At 60.3% G+C, this 18,981-nt stretch overlaps 2 protein-coding genes across 4 annotated transcripts in view; one reads left to right on the top strand and one right to left on the bottom strand.

Annotated features, from left to right (window-relative positions):
- Positions 1–4,872, bottom strand: part of XPO7 (exportin 7) — a 73,160-nt gene extending 68,288 nt beyond the window's left edge. Inside the window, exon 1 of the mRNA XM_058859320.1 lies at positions 4,744–4,872. Coding sequence (XP_058715303.1) covers positions 4,744–4,761 — 18 coding nt within the window. The 5' untranslated portion in view covers positions 4,762–4,872. The remainder of the gene's footprint in view (positions 1–4,743) is intronic.
- A 2,348-nt stretch (positions 4,873–7,220) lies between these two features.
- Positions 7,221–12,799, top strand: DOK2 (docking protein 2). 3 transcript variants are annotated; one of them, XM_058859326.1, is made up of 5 exons: positions 7,221–7,341; positions 8,971–9,252; positions 10,104–10,212; positions 11,646–11,827; positions 11,903–12,799. In XM_058859326.1, the coding sequence occupies exons 1-5, from the start codon at positions 7,279–7,281 to the stop codon at positions 12,686–12,688; spliced, it is 1,422 nt and encodes a 473-aa protein (XP_058715309.1). In that variant the 5' UTR covers positions 7,221–7,278; the 3' UTR covers positions 12,689–12,799. The 3 variants fall into 3 exon arrangements, with proteins under 3 accessions (XP_058715309.1, XP_058715308.1, XP_058715307.1); XM_058859325.1 differs by having other exon boundaries at positions 11,646–12,496; positions 12,539–12,799; XM_058859324.1 differs by having other exon boundaries at positions 11,646–12,799.
- Positions 12,800–18,981: the final 6,182 nt, after the last annotated feature.

Genomic DNA, 18,981 nt, shown 5'->3' with positions numbered 1-18,981 from the left:
GCGGATCCCAACACCCGGGACATTCCCTGCACAGCAATTCCAGCCCCAAAGCACCGGGAATTCGGGAATTTGGGAATTCAACATTCCCTCTGGAACCTCCCTCCCCTCCAGATCCCGTTCCAGAGCCGCAATTCCCTGGAATTTCCATTTCTCTGGGAATAAACTCCTGGAAAATGCTGCCCTGAGGGCGTCACTTCATTCCCTTCCCAAATCCTTTCCTTCCCGGGCCAGGGAGGGGGCACAGCCCAAAATTCCCAAAATTCCGGCTCTGGGATAAACCCCAGGCTTTTACAGGAATTTTGCAGGAATTTAGCGGAATTTCCAGGAATTTTACAGGAATTTTCCAATATTTACAGGAATTCAGCAAGAATTTCCAGGAATTTGCAGGGATTTTTGCAGGAATTTCCAGGAATTTCCAGGAATCTTGCAGGAATTCAGGAGAATTTAGCAGGAATTTTCAGGAATTTTGGAAGAATTTCCAGGAATTTTGCGGGAATTTCCAGAGATTTTGCAGGAATTTCACAGGAATTTCCAGAAAAAGCCGGAATCGAGGTTCTCCTGGGAATCCCCTCCCTGGGAAGAGCCGCCTCTCCTGGGATTAATTCCCAAAATCCCCAGAGGAACGCGGGAATTCAAACCCAGAATTCCCATGGGGGCAAAAAAATCCCAGGAAAAGCTGAAATCCCTCAAAATTTGGGGAATTTTCACCCATCATTTCCAGCAAATTTCCATAATCTGGGAATTTTTATCCATCCTTTCCAGTAAATTTCTGTAAATTTGGGAATTTTTGTCCATCGTTTCCATAATTTTAGTTTTCAATCCAAAAATCCAAGGAAAAATCTGCTTCCAAAGGGAAAAAAAAATGGGATATTCCCAGGAAAAGCCAAAGGGATCGCTCACAATTCCCAGAGTTTTGGATTTTTCAGGATGAAAACCAGGTAGAATCCATAAAAATCGTGTTTGGGCTTCACCATTCCGGGTCTAAATCCATAAAAAAAAGGTTTGGGAATTCTTCACACCGGGAAAAATCCATGAAAAATTAATTTGGGCTTCATCAATCCGGGTAAAATCCATGGAAAAATGGGTTTGGGCTTCTTCATTCCAGGAAAAATCCAGGAAAAATTCATTTTGGCTTTGTCATTCCAGGAAAAATCCCCCAAAAAATGGATTTGGGCTTCGTCATTCCAAGAAAAATCCATAAAAAGTTTTGGAAGTTTCTTCACTCCAGGTAAAATCCATCAAAAAATCTTTTTGGGCTTCACCAAACCCAGAAAAATCCCCAAAAAAACGGATTTGGGCTTCGTCATTCCAGGAAATCCATAAAAAATCTTCTGGGGCTTCACCACATTGGGAAAAATCCACAAAAAACCAATTCAGGCTCCGTCACATCCAATAAAATCCACGGAAAATCCGTTTGGGCTCCGCCGTAATTCCTGAAATTCCTTTGGGAATTTTTTCCCACCCAAACCAAAATTCTTGGGAAGTTCCAGAGGGATTTTCCCAACTTCCCAAGCCCTGCTGCCAGCTGGGATTTATTCCCAAATTCCCAAAGCAAGCATTCCCGGAGAATATTCCCTAAAAATATCTCTGGAGCCAGGCTGGGATTGCTGGGAATGTTCTCCTGGAAAAGGGAAATTCCAGGGAAAACCCGGAGCCGTTTCCAGGAGAGCTGGGCTGGCCACAGGGAATGGATTCCCATTGGAAAAGGGGGGATTTAAATGGAATTTTGGGAAGGAATTCCTGCCTGGGATGGAAATCCCAAAGTTTTCAAGAGCAGGTTGGGATATCCTGGAATAACGGGAGGATTTCATCCCAAAATCCCATCCAAACCTCTCCCACTTCCAACCCCTTTTCCCATCGCTCCAAACCTTCCCAATCCTCACCGGAATTCCCGGAATTCCTGCGAGTTCCCAAATCCTTTTTCCAGCCGTGGAAAAATTCCCGAAGTTCTGAGTTAAACTTTAACCCCGCTGAGCTCAGCATTCCCAACCCCTCCAGCTCCGGCTTTCCCGACTCCCACCTCGCTCAATCCCGGATTTCACACGGAAATCCCGGATTTGGAGCCAAATTCCGAGGAAAATGAGGATTTTTTTCCTGTGGAAATTCCCGTTCCTAACCCAGCGATCCCCGTTTTCCGCAATTCCCAGCGGAATTCCCGAGCTCTCCTCTCGCCCTCGCAATTCCTGGGAATTGATTCGATCCCAAAATTCCAGGGATAATAAATAATTCCCGGGAATTCTGCTTTATCCCAGGGTTTGGGCTCCGTGCAAATCCAAATCCATCAAAATCTGATGGAAAACATCTCCAGCTGCGCCTCGGGGGCTTTGGAAACAATTCCAGAGGGTTTGGGGACAATTCCAGGGGTTTGGGGACAATTCCAGGGGGTTTGGGAGACAATTCCAGGGGGTTTGGGGACAATTCCACGGGGTTTGGGGACAATTCCAGGGGTTTGGAGACAATTCCAGGGGGTTTGGGGACAATTCCAGAGGGTTTGGGGACAATTCCAGGGATTTGGGGTCACTTCCAGGGATTTGGGGTCAATTCCAGGGATTTGGGGTCACTTCCAGGGGATTTAGGTCCCTTGAGAGACGTCAGGAACGCTCCCGAAGGGCTCTGAGCCCACTCTGAGCCTTCCCTTCCCTTCCTCAGGAGTTTCTGCTCCTTTCCAGAGAGTTTCGGGCTCTTTCCCAGGGGTTTTGTCCCCTCCACTCCAGCCTGGAACTTTTCCATCCCCAATTTCCCTGCTGGCTCCAACGCCATGAACTTCTCCAACTTGGAATTCCCTCAAAACACCCGGGAAAAGCTTTCCCCAACTCTGAGAGCTCCCAGGGCTGCGAAAGGATCCCAAACCCGGCTGGGAAAGGATCCCAAACCCGGCTGGGAAAGGATCCCAAACCCGGCTGGGAAAGGATCCCAAACCCGGTTGGGAAAGGATCCCAAACCCGGCTGGAGAAGGATCCCAAACCCGGCTGGGAAAGGATCCCAAACCCGGCTGGGAAAGGATCCCAAACCCGGCTGGGAAAGGATCCCAAACCCGGCTGGAGAAGGATCCCAAACCCGGCTGGGAAAGGATCCCAAACCCGGCTGGGAAAGGATCCCAAACCCGGCTGGAGAAGGATCCCAAACCCGGCTGGGAAAGGATCCCAGACCCGGCTGGAGAAGGATCCCAAACCCGGCTGGAGAAGGATCCCAGACCCGGCTGGGAAAGGATCCCAAACCCGGCTGGGAAAGGATCCCAAACCCGGCTGGAGAAGGATCCCAAACCCGGCTGGGAAAGGATCCCAAACCCGGCTGGGAAAGGATCCCAAACCCGGCTGGAGAAGGATCCCAAACCCGGCTGGGAAAGGATCCCAGACCCGGCTGGAGAAGGATCCCAAACCCGGCTGGAGAAGGATCCCAAACCCGGCTGGGAAAGGATCCCAAACCCGGCTGGAGGAGGATCCCAAACCCGGCTGGAGAAGGATCCCAAACCCGGCTGGGAAAGGATCCCAGACCCGGCTGGAGAAGGATCCCAAACCCGGCTGGAGAAGGATCCCAAACCCGGCTGGAGAAGGATCCCAAACCCGGCTGGGAAAGGATCCCAAACCCGGCTGGAGGAGGATCCCAAACCCGGCTGGAGAAGGATCCCAAACCCGGCTGGGATCCCCCGGCTGCCCAGCCCGCAGCTCCCGGGGCCGGGCCCGGTTCTCAGGAGCCCGCGGGTACCGGGCCCGGTTCTCAGGAGCCCGCGGGTACCGGGCCCGGTTCTCAGGAGCCCGCGGGTACCGGGCCCGGTTCTCAGGAGCCCGCGGGTCCCGGGGCTGCCCCGGCCGCTGATTCCCAGCATCAAACGGGACCGGAGCGAGCTCTGCCGCCCTTCCCGCGGGGCTCCCGCAGAGCAACCGGGACTGAGCCCCCAGGGGAACCGGCAGGGCCAAGGGCACAGCCCGGGAGGAGAGCCCGGGACACACGGAACAACACCGGGACACCGGGACACACGGAACAACACCGGGACACACGGAGAGACACCGGGACACACGGAGAGACACCGGGACACACGGAACCACACCGGGAATACATGGAACCACACCGGGGATACACCGAGAACACACAGAGCCACACCGGGACACACGGAGCGACACCGGGGGACACTCGGAGACACACCGGAGACACTCGGAGACACACCGGAGACACACGGAGCCACACCGGGGACACACGGAGCGACACCGGGACACACGGAGCCACACCGGGAACACTCGGAGCCACACCGGGGATACATGGAACCACACCGGGACACACGGAGCGACACCGGGGGACACTCGGAGACACACCGGAGACACACGGAGCCACACCGGGGACACACGGAGCCACACCGGGAACACACGGAGCCACACCGGGAACATTCGGAGCCACACCGGGAACACTCGGAGCCACACCGGGGATACACGGAGGGACACCGAGAACACACAGAGCGACACCGGGGACACTCGGAGCAGCACCGGGGACACTCGGAGTGACACCGAGGGCACGTAGAGCGGCACCGAGGGCACACAAAGCGACACCGGAGCCCCTCGGAGCCCCACGGGGAGAGCGCGGCGGCAGCGCCGCCTCCCCGGCGAGCGCGGCCTGCGCGCCTGGGCCGCGCCGGGCCTGGCCGGGCCTGGCCGTGCGGGGCTCGGCCGCGCGGGCCGGGGGGGCGGCGCGGGGGTGCCGGGAGGGCGGCGAGCGGGCCCGGGCGAGCCCCGCGCTGCGCCCGGAGCTCACCTGCACATGATCCGCCATCTTGCCCCATTCATGCTCCGCTCGCGCCTCCGCCCCCGCCTGCGCCGGGCCCGGCGCCACCGCGTCCCCCCGCGCCGCCGGCCGCACCGCGCATGCGCCGCGCCGCGACCCCGCCCCTCCCGCGCCTGCGCGCGCGCAGGGGACACGCCCCCTCCGCGGGGTGAGCCACGCCCACGCGGCGGAAACCACGCCCCTTCTCCTGCGCGCGCTGAGCTAGGCCACGCCCACCCAGCGCAGGCCACGCCCACCCAGCGCAGGCCACGCCCACGCGTCCGTCTGGGGCCTGCGCGCGGCGGAGGGACACGCCCATGGCGGTCTGGCCACGCCCCCGTGCGCGCGCGGCGCGCTGCGTCTGACGTCACGGCGGCGGCGCGGCGCGGGGGGAGGAGGGAGGGGCGCGAGCGCGGTTTGTTGACACCGCCTTAAAGGGGCCGCGCACCCCGGGGACAGCGGGGACAGCGCTGAGAGCAGCGACACCTGCACGGGCACTGCCACCGGTGTCACCTGTGCCAGCAGTGCCACCGGTGCCACCAGTGCCAGCAGTGCTACCAGTGCCAGCAGTGCCACCTGTGCTACCAGTGCCACCGGTGCCAGCAGTGCCACCGGTGCTACCAGTGCCACCAACGTCACCTGTGCCACCAGTGCCAGCAGTGCCACCGGTGCTACCAGTGCCAGCAGTGCCAGCAGTGCCACCGGTGCTACCAGTGCCAGCAGTGTCACCAGTGCTACCAGTGCTACCTGTGCCACCAGTGCTACCAGTGCCACCTGTGCCACCAACGTCACCTGTGCCACCAGTGCCACCAGTGCCACCGGGCTACCAGTGCCAGCAGTGTCACCTGTGCCACCTGTGCCGCTGGCGCCACCAGTGCCACCAGTGCTACCAGCGCCACCAGAGCCGTCAGTACCACGGGTGCCACCGGCATTACCGGTGCCAGCAGTGCCAGCAGTGCCAGCAGTGTCACCGCTGTCACCGCTGTCCCCAGTGCCCTGCCCAGTGCTGTGTCCTGCGCGAGGGTCCGGCCGTGCTGCCCAGTGCCCTCCAGTGTGCCCAGTGCCCATCAGCACCACAGGGTGACACACGGGTGTGTCCGGCAGTGCCACACCCACTGTGACACACCCACCGTGCCACACCCACCCATCCACAGTACCACACCCACAGTGCCACACCCACAGTGCCACACCCACTGTGCCACACCCACTGTGCCACACCCACCGTGCCACACCCACTGTGCCACACCCACAATGACACACCCACTGTGCCACACCCACAGTGACACACCCACCGTGCCACACCCACTGTGCCACACCCACAATGACACACCCACTGTGCCACACCCACTGTGCCACACCCACAATGACACACCCACCGTGCCACACCCACTGTGCCACACCCACAGTGACACACCCACAGTGCCACACCCACTGTGCCACACCCACTGTGCCACACCCACTGTGACACACCCACAATGACACACCCACTGTGCCACACCCACCGTGCCACACCCACTGTGCCACACCCACAATGACACACCCACTGTGCCACACCCACAATGACACACCCACTGTGCCACACCCACCCATCCACAGTGCCACACCCACAGTGCCACACCCACCGTGCCACACCCACAATGACACACCCACAGTGCCACACCCACAGTGCCACACCCACAGTGCCACACCCACCTGTCTGCAGTGTCACACCTACTGTGCCACACCCACTATGTCACACCCACTGTGCCACACCCACCCATCCACAGTGCCACACCCTCTTGCCCAGAGTGCCACGCCTGCAGTGCCACACCCACAGTGCCACACCCAGTGCCACACCCACTGTGTCACACCCTCAGTGCCACACCCACAGTGCCACACCCAGTGCCACACCCACAGTGCCACACCCACAGTGCCACACCCACAGTGCCACACCCACTGTGTCACACCCTCAGTGCCACACCCGCTGCCATGCCCGGTGCCACACCCGCTGCCACGCCCGGTGCCACACCCGCTGCCACGCCCGGTGCCACACCCGCTGCCACGCCCTCCTCGCGGCAGTGCCGCTGTCCCCGCCGCGCTCACAGGAAGCCGCCGCCTGCAGAGGAAGCGGCAGAGCCCGGGCTGGGAGCGGCACAGGCTGAGCCGAACCCGCTGCCACCGCGGGGGGACACGGCCCCGCCGGACCCCCGGGGGCACCCCGGACACCCCGCACACTGCGGACATCCCGGACACTGCGGACATCCCGGACACTGCGGACACTGCGGACACTGCGGACACTGCGGACACTGCGGACACTGCGGACATCCCGGACACTGCAGACACTGCAGACACTGCAGACACTGCAGACACTGCGGACACTGCGGACACTGTGGACACTGCGGACACTGCGGACACTGCAGACACTGCGGACACTGCGGACACTGCGGACACTGCGGACACTGCGGACATCCTGGACACTCCAAACACTCTGGACACTCTGGACACTCTGGACACTCTGGACACTCTGGACACTCCGGACACGCCAGGATGGAGGAGGCAGTGGTGAAGCAGGGCTGGATTTACCTGCAGCTCCAGCAGCCATTCGGGAAGGTCAGGGGGCTCGGGGGTCTGGGAGAGGGGTGGATCCCACGGGAATGGAGTGGATCCCAGGGGAATGGAATGGATCCCAAGGGAATGGGGTGAAACCCATGGGAATGGGGTGGACCCTGTGGGAATGGGGTGATCCTGTGGGAATGGTGTGGATCCTGTGGGAATGGGGTGATCCCAGCCGTTGGACGCTCCACTGTCCCTCATCCACAGCAGGGGGACAGGAGCTGCTGGGGACACTGTAGAGACCCCCCAAGAGAGACCCTGCAGAGTTGGGGGGTGACAGAAGTGACCTGGGACTGACAGATGTGACCCCAGAGCCCCATTTGGGGACAGCTCCAGCCAGGGGTGACAGAAGTGACCCCAAAGCCCCATTTGGGGATAGTTCCAGCTGGGGGGGTAACAGAAATGACCCCAAAGCCCCATTTAGGTTCAGCTCCAGCTGGGGGTGACAGCTGAGGCCCCAACGCCCCATTTGGGGACAGTTCCAGCCAGGGGTGACAGAAGTGACCCCAAAGCCCCATTTAAGTTCATCTCCAGCCGGGGGTGACAGCTGAGGCCCCAAAGCCCATTTGGGGACGTTTCCAGCCAGGGGTGACAGAAGTGACCCCAAAGCCCCATTTAAGTTCATCTCCAGCCGGGGGTGACAGCTGAGGCCCCAAAGCCGCGCGGTTCCGGCTCCGATAACGGCCGGGGTTGGGCGATGGCTGCCCAAGGGAAGGAGCTGAGGGGCCTCTCCTGCTCCTCTCCCTTCTCTTCCTCCCCACAGAGCCCATTCCCGGGGGATCCACCCCAGGGGAAGGGCAGCGATCCCAAAACCCCATCCCGGGAAAAGGGAGCCCCGGGCCGGTTTTGGGGTGACTTCCCTGCCCCCACTTCCCCTTTGCCATGGTGCCTCCCTCGCACCCCGAGCCCGGAACTGCTGCGGCTTCTGCTGAGCTGAAAAGTTGGGGGATTTTAGGGAAAACGGGAGCTGGAAGTCGTTGGCAGCTTGTGGGGGAATGGGGTTGGGTGAGGCTGGAGCTGGGAAGGCCTCGCTGCAGGGTGGGAATGTTTATCCAGAGATTTTGAAATCCCAATTTCCGTCACCCCTGGGTGTGGGGAGGGGCTTTGTCCTGCCTTGGGTTCCTGTGTGATCCCAAGGGGGCAAAAACTCCTGGAGGTAAAAACTCCTGGAGGTAAAAACTCCTGGAGGTAAAAATTCCTGGGAAGGTAAAAACTCCAGGAAAAGTCAAACTGTCAGGAAAGGTAAAAAGTCCTGGGCAGATAAAACCACCCAAAGAAAGGTAAAATCTCCTGGAAAAATTAAAACTCCTTGGAAGGTAAAAACTCCTGGGAAAGTAAAAATACCTGGGAAGGCAAAAATTCCTGGGAAGGCAAAAATTCCTGGGAAGGTAAAAACACCTTGGAAAGTTCAAACTCCTGGGAAGGTACAATTTCCAGGAAGGTAAAATTCCAGGGAAGGTAAAATCCTGGGAAGGCACAAATTCCCGTGAAGACACAAATTCCCATGAAGACACAAATTCCCGGGAAAGCAGAAATTCCCAGGAAGACACAAATCCCCAGGAAGGTCAAGCCCCGGGCAGGCCAGGCCGTGCCGGGAGTGCCGACGCGGTGCTCTCCCCATGGCAGAGGTGGAAGAAGCTCTGGGCCGTGCTGTACCGGGACAGCCGCGGGTCCCCGGCGCACCTGGAGCTGCGGGACGGCCCCGAGAGGCCGCGCAAGGCCGAGCCCGCCCGGCGCCCGCTGCGGCTCCGCGACTGCGTCCGCGTGGTCCCCGCGGGGACCGAGACCGCCTGTCCCGGGGACACCGTCCCCATCCTGCTGGACACGGCCGAGCGCCGCGTGCTGCTGGCTGCTCCCGCCGCCGAGGCGCACGAGTGGATCCGGCGGATGTGCGAGCTGGCGTTCCCGGTATGAAATGGGAGCTGCTGGGATGGATGGGATCCCTGGGATGGATGAGATCCCTGGGATGGATGGGATCCCTGAGATGGATGGGATCCGCTAGGAACCGCTGGGATGGATGGGATCCATTGGGATGGATGGGATCTGCTGGGATCAGTTGGGATGGAGAGTTGGGATGGATGGGATCCATGGGATGAATGGGATGGATGGGATCCATTAGGATGGATGGGATCTGCTGGGATGGATGGGATCCCTGGGATGGATGGGGTCCCATGGGATGGACGGGATCCCTGGGATGGATGGGATCCCATGGGATGGATGGGATCCATTGGGATGGATGGGATCCCTGGGATGGATGGGATCCATTGGGATGGACGGGATCCCTGGGATGGATGGGATCCATTGGGATGGATGGGATCCGCTAGGAACCTCTGGGATGGATGGGATCCATTGGGATGGATGGGATCCCTGGGATGGATGGGATTCACTGGGATGGATGGGATCTGTTGGGATGGGTGGGATCTGTTGGGATGGATGGGATGGAGGGTTGGGATGGTTGGGATCCGCTGGCATCCATTGGGATGGAGGGTTGGGATGGATGGGATCCCTGGGATGGATGGGATTCACTGGGATGGATGGGATCCCTGGGATGGATGGGATCCATTGGGATGGATGGGATGGATGGGATGGATGGGATCCGCTGGCATCCATTGGGATGGAGGGCTGGGATGGATGGGATCCATTGGGATGGATGGGATCCCAGGGATGGATGGGATCTGTTGGGATGGGTGGGATCCATTGGGATGGATGGGATCCCAGGGATGGGTGGAACCCTCGCCTCCCACTCTTCCCCCGGGCAGAGGAGCCAGGAGGAGCCCGGAGTGGCCAAGGAGGGATCGCTGAGCTCGCCGGGCACGGAGAGAGAGTTTTCCATGGAGGAAAATTCCCTGTACAGCTCACGGGACAAAGGTGGGAGCAGGGCTGGGGCTGCTGCGGGGGGGGGAAATCTCCCCCCAAAAGCCTCTTCCTGCTCTTCCTGCTCCTCCTCCTCCTCTTCCTGCTGTGGTTTGTGGGGCTGCCTTGGCTGTGCTATCAGCAGTGGCTGGAGCTGTCTGGCCCTTATCGGCCGGTCACTGCTGGCCTGGCTGGAGGGGTCACCCACAGCCCTTCTGGGGGTGGGACACATGGCCAGTGTACACCATGTCCATCCCAGCTGGCCTGGGGGTCACTCCCAGCCCCTGTGCAGGGTGGGACACATGGCCAGTGTCCACCATGTCCATCCCAGCTGGCCTGGGGGTCACTCCCAGCCCCTGTGCAGGGTGGGACACATGGCCAGTGTCCACCATGTCTATCCCAGCTGGCCTGGGGGTCACTCCCAGCCCCCATGTGCCGTGGCACCGTGTCCGATGCCGTGTCCATCCCAGCCCCTGAGTGCCGTGGCACCGTGTCCATCCCAGCCCCTGTGTGGAGTGGGACACGTGGCCGGTGTCCACCATGTCCATCCCAGCTGGCCTGGAGGGGTGGTCACCCTCTGTGGTGTGGGACACGTGTCCAGTGCCAGCTGTGTCCAGGGCTCTGGCCTGGGGGTCACTCCTGGCCCCTCTGTGGGGTGGCACCCATGTCCAGTGCCGTGTCCATCCCCAGCCAGCCTGGAGCAGGTTGGTCTGGCCTGGGGGTCACTCCCAGTCCCTGTGTCCCGTGGCACCGTGTCCGATGCCGTGTCCATCGCGGTCTCTGTGTGCCCTGGCACCGTGTCCATCCCAGCCCCGGTGTGCCCTGGCACCGTGTCCATCCCAGCCCCTGTGTGCCATGGCACCGTGTCCATCCCAGCCCCTGTGTGCCCTGGCACCGTGTCCACCCCAGTCCCTGTGTGCCATGGCACCGTGTCCGATGCCATGTCCACCCCAGTCCCTGTGTGCCCTGGCACCGTGTCCATCCCAGCCCCGGTGTGCCCTGGCACCGTGTCCGATGCCATGTCCATCTCTGTCCCTGTGTGCCATGGCACCGTGTCCGATGCCATGTCCACCCCAGTCCCTGTGTGCCATGGCACCGTGTCCATCCCAGCCCCTGTGTGCCCTGGCACTGTGTCCAATGCCATGTCCATCCCTGTCCCTGTGTCCCGTGGCACCGTGTCCGATGCCGTGTCCATCCCGGTCTCTGTGTCCCGTGGCACCGTGTCCATCCCAGTCCCCGTGTGTCCTGGCACCATGTCCACCCCAGCCCCCGTGTCCCGTGGCACCGTGTCCTGGCACCGTGTCCACCCCAGCCCCTGTGTGCCGTGGCACCGTGTCTGATACTGTGTCCATCCTGGTCTCTGTGTCCCATGGCACCGTGTCCGATGCCGTGTCCATCCCGGTCTCTGTGTCCCGTGGCACCGTGTCCGATGCCGTGTCCCTCCCCAGCCTGCCTGGAGCAGGAGTTTGAGGTGACAGTGAGGCCGACGCCGTCATCGCAGCGCTGCCAGCTCCGGGGCCGCTGCATCCTGCGTGCTGCCGAGGAGTCCCTGGAGCTGCGGCATCCGCGGAGCCGGGAGCCGCTGTTCCGCTGGCCCTACCGCTTCCTGCGCCGCTTCGGCCGCGACAAGGTCAGCAGTGCTCAGGGAGCCCGGCCGGGGCTGGCCTGGGCACCGCGGGGACCGAGCCCTGCCCTCCCTCCACAGGTGACCTTCTCCTTCGAGGCCGGCCGGCGCTGCGAGTCCGGAGAGGGCAACTTCGAGTTCGACACCAGGCAAGGCAACGAGATCTTCGCGGCCATCGAGGCGGCCATCGAGCTCCAGCGGGGCCATGGTGCAGAGGAGCCGCGCCGGGGAGGCCTCGCGGACGAGGGCCTTGAGCGGGCCGGGCGGGCGCAGGGCCGCGAGGAGCACCAGGGCCCCTCTGGGGAGGCCAAAGGGCTCAAGGCCAAGGCGGCGATGCCCCCCGGGGCAGGGGAGTGCTCAGGGCCGCTCCAGCCTTCGCGGGGTGCGGATTTTCCCCAAGCCGAGCCCCGCCGTTCCCCACGGCCGAGGCCGGGCGGCGCCGAGCTGGAGCCCGAGTACGCCGTCCCCTTCGACGCCGTGGCCAAGGCCCTCCTGGCGCGGCGGTTCGGCGGCCTGGGCCGGCCCCGGGAGGGGTTCCCCGAGCTCCCGAGGGTCCCCAGGGATGCAGGAGGGGGCGGGCAGCCCCCCGGCCGCCCCCCGGCCCCCAAAGCCGAGCACATCTACGACGAGCCCGAGGGGCTCGCGGCGCTCGCGCTCTACGACGAGCCCGAGGAGGTGAAGGGGGAGGCCTGGAGGCTGCAGGCGGCCCCCGAGGAGCCCCCCGGGCTGGGGTGTCCCTACAACCCCCAGAGCGACGACTACGCCGTCCCCAAAAGATCCTTCCTGCTCCCCGGCTCGGAGCGCCTCGGCCACTGCGACTACGACAACGTGGCCCTGAGGGGGGCCAGGAGGAGGAACCTGCAGTGAGGAGCAGCGGGGACAGAGGAGGGGGAGACACCACAAATACCCTGGTGGGACTCTGGGCCATGGGGACACATCTGGGCAGAGGGGTGGCACAGCCAGGGATGGCAGGGGACAGCCTGGAGGGTGGCAGGGGACAGCCTGGGCAATGGCAGGGGACAGCTGGGGATGGCAGGGGACAGCTGGGGGTGTCAGGAGGCAGCCGGGGGTGGCAGGGGACAGCCGGGGGTGGCAGTGCCAGCTGGCAGCCCGGGAGCGAGCCGTGCCGCTGGAGGGCAGTGCGAGCCCGCGCAGCGGCCGTGCCCGGGAGCCCCGGGAGCCTCGGGAGCCCCGGGAGCCCCGGGAGCCCCGGGAGCCCCGGGAGCCTCGGGAGCCCCGGCCCCGCTCAGACCCCGCTCCGGCCCCGGGAGCCTCGGGAGCCCCGGCCCCGCTCAGACCCCGCTCCGGCCCCGGTCCCGGCCCAGCTCCGGTCCCGGGAGCCCCGGCCCCTCTCCGGCCCCGGTCCCGGCCCAGCTCCGGCCCCGGGAGCCCCGGCCCCTCTCCGGCCCCGGTCCCGGCCCAGCTCCGGCCCCGAGAGCCCCGGCTCTGCCCCAGCCATCCCCCCGGGATGCGCTTCCAGAGGCGGCTGGAGCAGGAATGGGCCTGGGCGGCTCAGCTGGATGCTCTTCCCCAAGGATGCACATCCCGAATCCCACAGGGATGCAGATCCCACCCCATGGGATGGACGCGGCTCATTCCAGGGATTCGGATCCCTCCCGTGCCCACACACAGCCCCCAGTGCTCCCAGTATGTTCCAGTGCCCCGGCAGAGCCACTCCTTCCCTGCCCAAAGCTCCCTCCCGCTCCTCGCTCAGCAATTCCAGATTCCAGCTGCTCCAGTTGTTTGGAATTCCCCTTAGAACGCCCCTTTCCAACCCCTCGGAATTCCAGATGGAAAACTGGGCTTTATTTCCATGGAGATGTTCACCTCTGGCTCCAGTCCTCCCAGTACAAACCAGTACAAACCAGTACACAGCCCCTGGGCCATCCTTCTCCTCCTCCTTCTCCTTCTCCTTCTCCTTCTCCTTCTCCTTCTCCTTCTCCTTCTCCTTCTCCTTCTCCTTCTCCTTCTCCTTCTCCTTCTCCTTCTCCTTCTCCTTCTCCTTCTCCTTCTCCTTCTCCTTCTCCTTCTCCTTCTCCTTCTCCTTCTCCTTCCCCTTCCCCTTCCCCTTCCCCTTCCCCTTCCCCTTCCCCTTCCCTTTCCTTCTCATCTTCCTCCCCCTCCTCTTCCCATCCACCTCCAGCCTTTCCTCGGGGACATCCGGCCCCTCAGCCAGACCCATCCCATTTCCCCATGGAATTTCCCGGGATCCCTCCAGGGCCCAGCTCGGACCCCCCCAGCCCCATCCGCAGCCCGGGATCGGGATCGCAGCTCCTCCCGTTCGGTTTTCCATGGAAAGCGCAGACATCCCATGAATTATTTATAACCTCTCCCAATCAGAGGCGACGCTCAGGTGCTCCGGTTCATTTCCTGGATCTTGGGAATCCGGCGGCTTTTAATGAGCCAAATTAAGTGGTTTTGATAAGAAATGCTGATTAAAGCTCAGGATCCATGGCTGCATCCCGGGCGGGATTGAAGGGAATGGGATGCACAGGTGGGATCCTGCTCCAGCTGGATCCTGCTCCAGGGATCCTGCTCCAGGGATCCTGCTCCAATGGGATCCTGCTCTAATGGGATCCTGCTCTGAGGGGATCCTGCTCCAATGGGATCCTGCTCTAATGGGATCCTGCTCTGAGGGGATCCTGCTCCAATGGGATCCTGCTCTAATGGGATCCTGCTCCAATGGGATCCTGTTCCAATGGGATCCTGCTCTAATGGGATCCTGCTCTGAGGGGATCCTGCTCCAATGGGATCCTGCTCTAATGGGATCCTGCTCCAATGGGATCCTGCTCCAATGGGATCCTGCTCCAGGGATCCTGCTCCAATGGGATCCTGCTCCAATGGGATCCTGCTCTAATGGGATCCTGCTCTAATGGGATCCTGCTCCAATGGGATCCTGCTCCAGGGATCCTGCTCTGAGGGGATCCTGCTCCAATGGGATCCTGCTCCAGCTGGATCCTGCTCCAGGGATCCTGCTCCAATCGGATCCTGCTCCAATGGGATCCTGCTCTGAGGGGATCCTGCTCCAATGGGATCCTGCTCTAATGGGATCCTGCTCCAATGGGATCCTGCTCCAGGGATCCTGCTCTGAGGGGATCCTGCTCCAATGGGATCCTGCTCCAGCTGGATCCTGCTCCAGGGATCCTGCTCCAATCGGATCCTGCTCCAGCTGGATCCTGCTCCAGGGATCCTGCTCCAGGGATCCTGCTCCAATGGGATCCTGCTCCAATGGGATCCTGTTCCAATGGGATCCTGTTCCAACAGGATCCTGCTCCAATGGGATCCTGCTCCAGGGATCCTGCTCCAATGGGATCCTGCTCCAATGGGATCCTGTTCCAACGGGATCCTGCTCCAATGGGATCCTGCTCTGAGGGGATCCTGCTCCAGGGATCCTGCTCCAGCTGGATCCTGCTCCAATGGGATCCTGCTCCAGGGGGATCCTGATCCAGCGGGATCCTGCTCCAGGTGGGATCACACAGGGAGAAACACCTAAAGGTGGTCAGTCCAGAACGAAAAGCTTCCAGCAGGATTTTCCACGTGGGACTAAGGAAAATCACGGAGCAGGGGGGAGCTGGGAGGGGTTTAGGATGCACTGAGGGGCGGGAGATGCTTCCCAACCTTTCCCATCCTTTCCCTTTTCCCATTCCTATGGAAAAATGGGATGGTCCCGTCCATGGCTGGGCTGGTTCCCATCCCCAGAGCCAGGGGAATCCAGGAGAATTCCCGAGCTGGGGACTCCTGGCAGCGTGGGGCCGTTCATCGGGAATCGATGGCTTGAGCACATGTTATTATTAATTAATTAACGCTCATTAGGGCCTTATTCATTATTAATTGGTGTTAACACAACCCTCCCTCCTCCAGCCCAGCTTCCTGCTGCATCCCTGCTCCTCCTGGCTTGCCTGCCTTAACCCAAGGAATGGAAACACTTCCCAGATTTCCCAGTGCCATGGGAAACCAGGGAATGATGGATCACCAGGAATGATGTTGTAAAAACATGGGAACGCCTCCCAGATTTCCCAGTTCCATGGGAAACCAGGGAATGATGGATCACCAGGAATGGCACTGTAAAAACATGGAAAGGCTTCCCAAAAATTCCCAATCTTGTGGGATTTGCAGTGGTGGGCAGGGATTGGGGGAAATCCCGGGAATTTTGGTGCTGGAATTGCATCCCCTGCCTGCCCCCCCCCCCACCGCGGATGGGGTTTAGAGTGGAAAAGAGCCTGGAGAATTCCAAGCTGGATAAACCCTTGGAAAAGCTCAGCAAAGGGCTGGGCAAAAATCAATGGAAAAGAGGGAGGGAAGAGCTGGAAGCCCAAAGCTCCAGAAGAACTGAGAGGTTTAATCTGATTTGGGAATTTCTGTCCCGATGGAATTCTGCTGGTTATGAATCATCCAGGAGCAGGGATAATGGGAGCGCGGATTTGTTCCGAGCTCCGAGGGGCTCCCGAGCGGAGGAGAGGCAGAGCAACATCCCAAGGGAAAACTGGGAAGGCTCAGAGGGGGCAGAGTGAGGAAAAATGGGATCTGGGATTGGAAAATTGGGCCTGGGAGCAGAGCAGGGATGCAGCCCTGGGGCAGAAAATCGGGATGATCCCAAGGGAAAGCTGGGCTGCTTGGAGCAGAGCAAGGAAAGTGGGATCAGGAGATCTCCGGGGTGGAGAGGATGGGGAATGGACCAGGAATGCAGCCCTGGGGCAGAAAACTGGGAGAATCCCAAGGGAAAGTTGGGCTGGGAGAGCTTGGAGAGGAAGAGAGAGGAATGAGGGTGTGGGAATCTCCGGGATGGGGAGGAAGGGGAAATAAGGATTGGGAACAGATCAGGGATGCAGCCCTGTGGAAAAATCTGGGATTGTCCCAAGGAAAAGATGGGCTGGAGGGGCAGAATGAGGAATGAAGGTGTGGGAATCTCCAGGATGGGGAGGAACAGGAATTAAGGATGGGGAAGTTGGCACAGACCAGGGATGCAGCTCTGTGGGAAAATCCGGGATAATCCCAAGGGAAAGCTGGGCCAGCTTGGATTGGGCACGGGAAGAGGGGTGTGGGAATGGAGACGATGGGGAATTTGGATTGGGAACAGACCAGGGGTGCAGCCTTGTGGAAAAATCTGGGATAATCCCAAGGGAAAGCTGGGCTGGCAAGGCCTGGATTGCTCAGGGCACGGAAAGATCCAGGGATCTCCAGGAAATGAGGAACAAACCCGCTGAAAAGCGGGATGGGGGCGCTTCCCATGGCCTGGAGACGCCGCTCCCGTTTTTCCCGCGGCTCAGCTCGTTTTCCCATTACTGTCCGCTCGGATTAGGGATGCGCTCGCTCTCCCGCTCCGGCCGAATCCCAGGCGCCAGCAGGAGCTGGAAACTGCATTAGGGCCATGCCAAGGAGCCCCTAACGGAATTAGGGAGCCTCATTAGAGGTGCTGAGTGACGAGGAGCTCGTCAGGCCGGGATTGATGGAAATCCCATTCCCGGAGCCAGCAGGAGCAGGGCTCTTCATTCAGGAAAAAATTGCTTAATTGGGAAGGTCTGGATTGTCTCTGCCTGTCTCGTTCCCGGAGCTTCTCGGGATGTGGGATGGGCGGGAGTGAGGAGAAGGTGGAGGTGGCAGAGCGGAGGGGAATTCTGAAATCATACATCCCGCTTTTCCTCGTCCTTTCGGCAGCTCAAGGATTCCCAGAGTGGTTATTCCTGGGAATTCTAGCATTCCAGACCCGGGAAAAAACGAGTCCATGGCTGTCCTGCAGGAGCTGGGCTGGTCCTGCCCCAGCTGAATTCCTTGGCAGCAACGGGAGTCCCTAAAGCCGGACTTTGGTGGGAAGGAAGCTGTAAAAGTCCAGAGCCGTAATTCCTTCATCCCGCATTGATCCCGTGGCCTCTGCTGCCCACAGAGCGGCCAGGGGCACCGGCTGGGCATCGATCCCGGCACCTGGGCAAGGCCAGAGCATCCCTGAGCCCTGCTGGGACTGAATTCCCACTCTGATCCCAGCCTGGAGCATCCCTGGGTCCTGCTGGGACTGAATTCCCACTCTGATCCCAGCCTGGAGCATCCCTGGGTCCTGCTGGGAGTGAATTCCCATTCCAATCCCAGCCTGGAGCATCCCTGGGTCCTGCTGGGACTGAATTCCCATTCCAATCCCAGCCTGGAGCATCCCTGAGCCCTGCTGGGACTGAATTCCCATTCCAATCCCAGCCTGGAGCATCCCTGAGCCCTGCTGGGAGTGAATTCCCACTCTGATCCCAGCCTGGAGCATCCCTGGGTCCTGCTGGGAGTGAATTCCCACTCTGATCCCAGCCTGGAGCATCCCTGAGCCCTGCTGGGAGTGAATTCCCACTCTGATCCCAGCCTGGAGCATCCCTGAGCCCTGCTGGGAGTGAATTCCCATTCCAATCCCAGCCTGGAGCATCCCTGAGCCCTGCTGGGACTGAATTCCCACTCTGATCCCAGCCTGGAGCATCCCTGAGCCCTGCTCGTGCTGGAACCAAATTCCCAGATTCCTCTGTCTTCCCTTTCCTTCCTGTCCATATAAATATCTGGGAAAAATTATATTTATATTTATATTTATATTTATATTTATATTTATATTTATATTTATATTTATATTTATATTTATATTTATATTTATATTTATATTTATATTTATATTTATATTTATATTTATATTTATATTTCCCATGGGTTTTTTTGGGAAAAAGAACCCAAACACCCCCCAGCTGCTGCTGCAAGGGGCACATCCCAAATCCCACAGCACCAAATTCCCTGCTGAGGGATGCAGGGACGGAGGAAAAGTTTGGGGAGAATCCACGAGATTGAGGGATGGGGATGAGATCCCGATGTGAGATCCCAGGGGATGGGAGAGCGGAGAAAGGGAAACCTGGATGAAAGGAGCAGCCGAATTTCCTGCTGGGAACAGGAGGAGACGAGGAGGGCTCGTTCCAAGGTGTGGAGAAGCTTCTGGAAAGGCAATTCCCGGCCGGTTCTGGTTCAGGGAATCGTTGTTTTTATGGGATTTTGCTGCCAGATCCAGGTTTTGGGGGGATCCCCTCGCTGGGCTGGGGGTTCATGGGAGCAGGGTCCCCACCCCAAATCCCTCCCTGTGGAATTCCAGCAGGGAATGTTTGGTGGAGGCTCCAGCTGTGTGAGGACAGCCCTGTCCAGAGCCTGGGAAA

The sequence above is a fragment of the Poecile atricapillus genome, chromosome 29 (assembly GCF_030490865.1).
Source record: "Poecile atricapillus isolate bPoeAtr1 chromosome 29, bPoeAtr1.hap1, whole genome shotgun sequence".
Taxonomy (NCBI): domain Eukaryota; kingdom Metazoa; phylum Chordata; class Aves; order Passeriformes; family Paridae; genus Poecile; species Poecile atricapillus.
This window is presented reverse-complemented; position numbering and strand designations above follow the sequence as displayed.

Excerpts from the sequence above, each read along its gene's own strand:
- DOK2 (XM_058859324.1), top strand. The coding sequence starts at position 7,279 with ATGGAGGAGGCAGTGGTGAAGCAGGGCTGGATTTACCTGCAGCTCCAG. Across the intron at positions 9,253-10,103 it reads TGTGCGAGCTGGCGTTCCCG|AGGAGCCAGGAGGAGCCCGG; the intron begins GTATGAAATGGG and ends TCCCCCGGGCAG. Across the intron at positions 10,213-11,645 it reads GTACAGCTCACGGGACAAAG|CCTGCCTGGAGCAGGAGTTT; the intron begins GTGGGAGCAGGG and ends GTCCCTCCCCAG.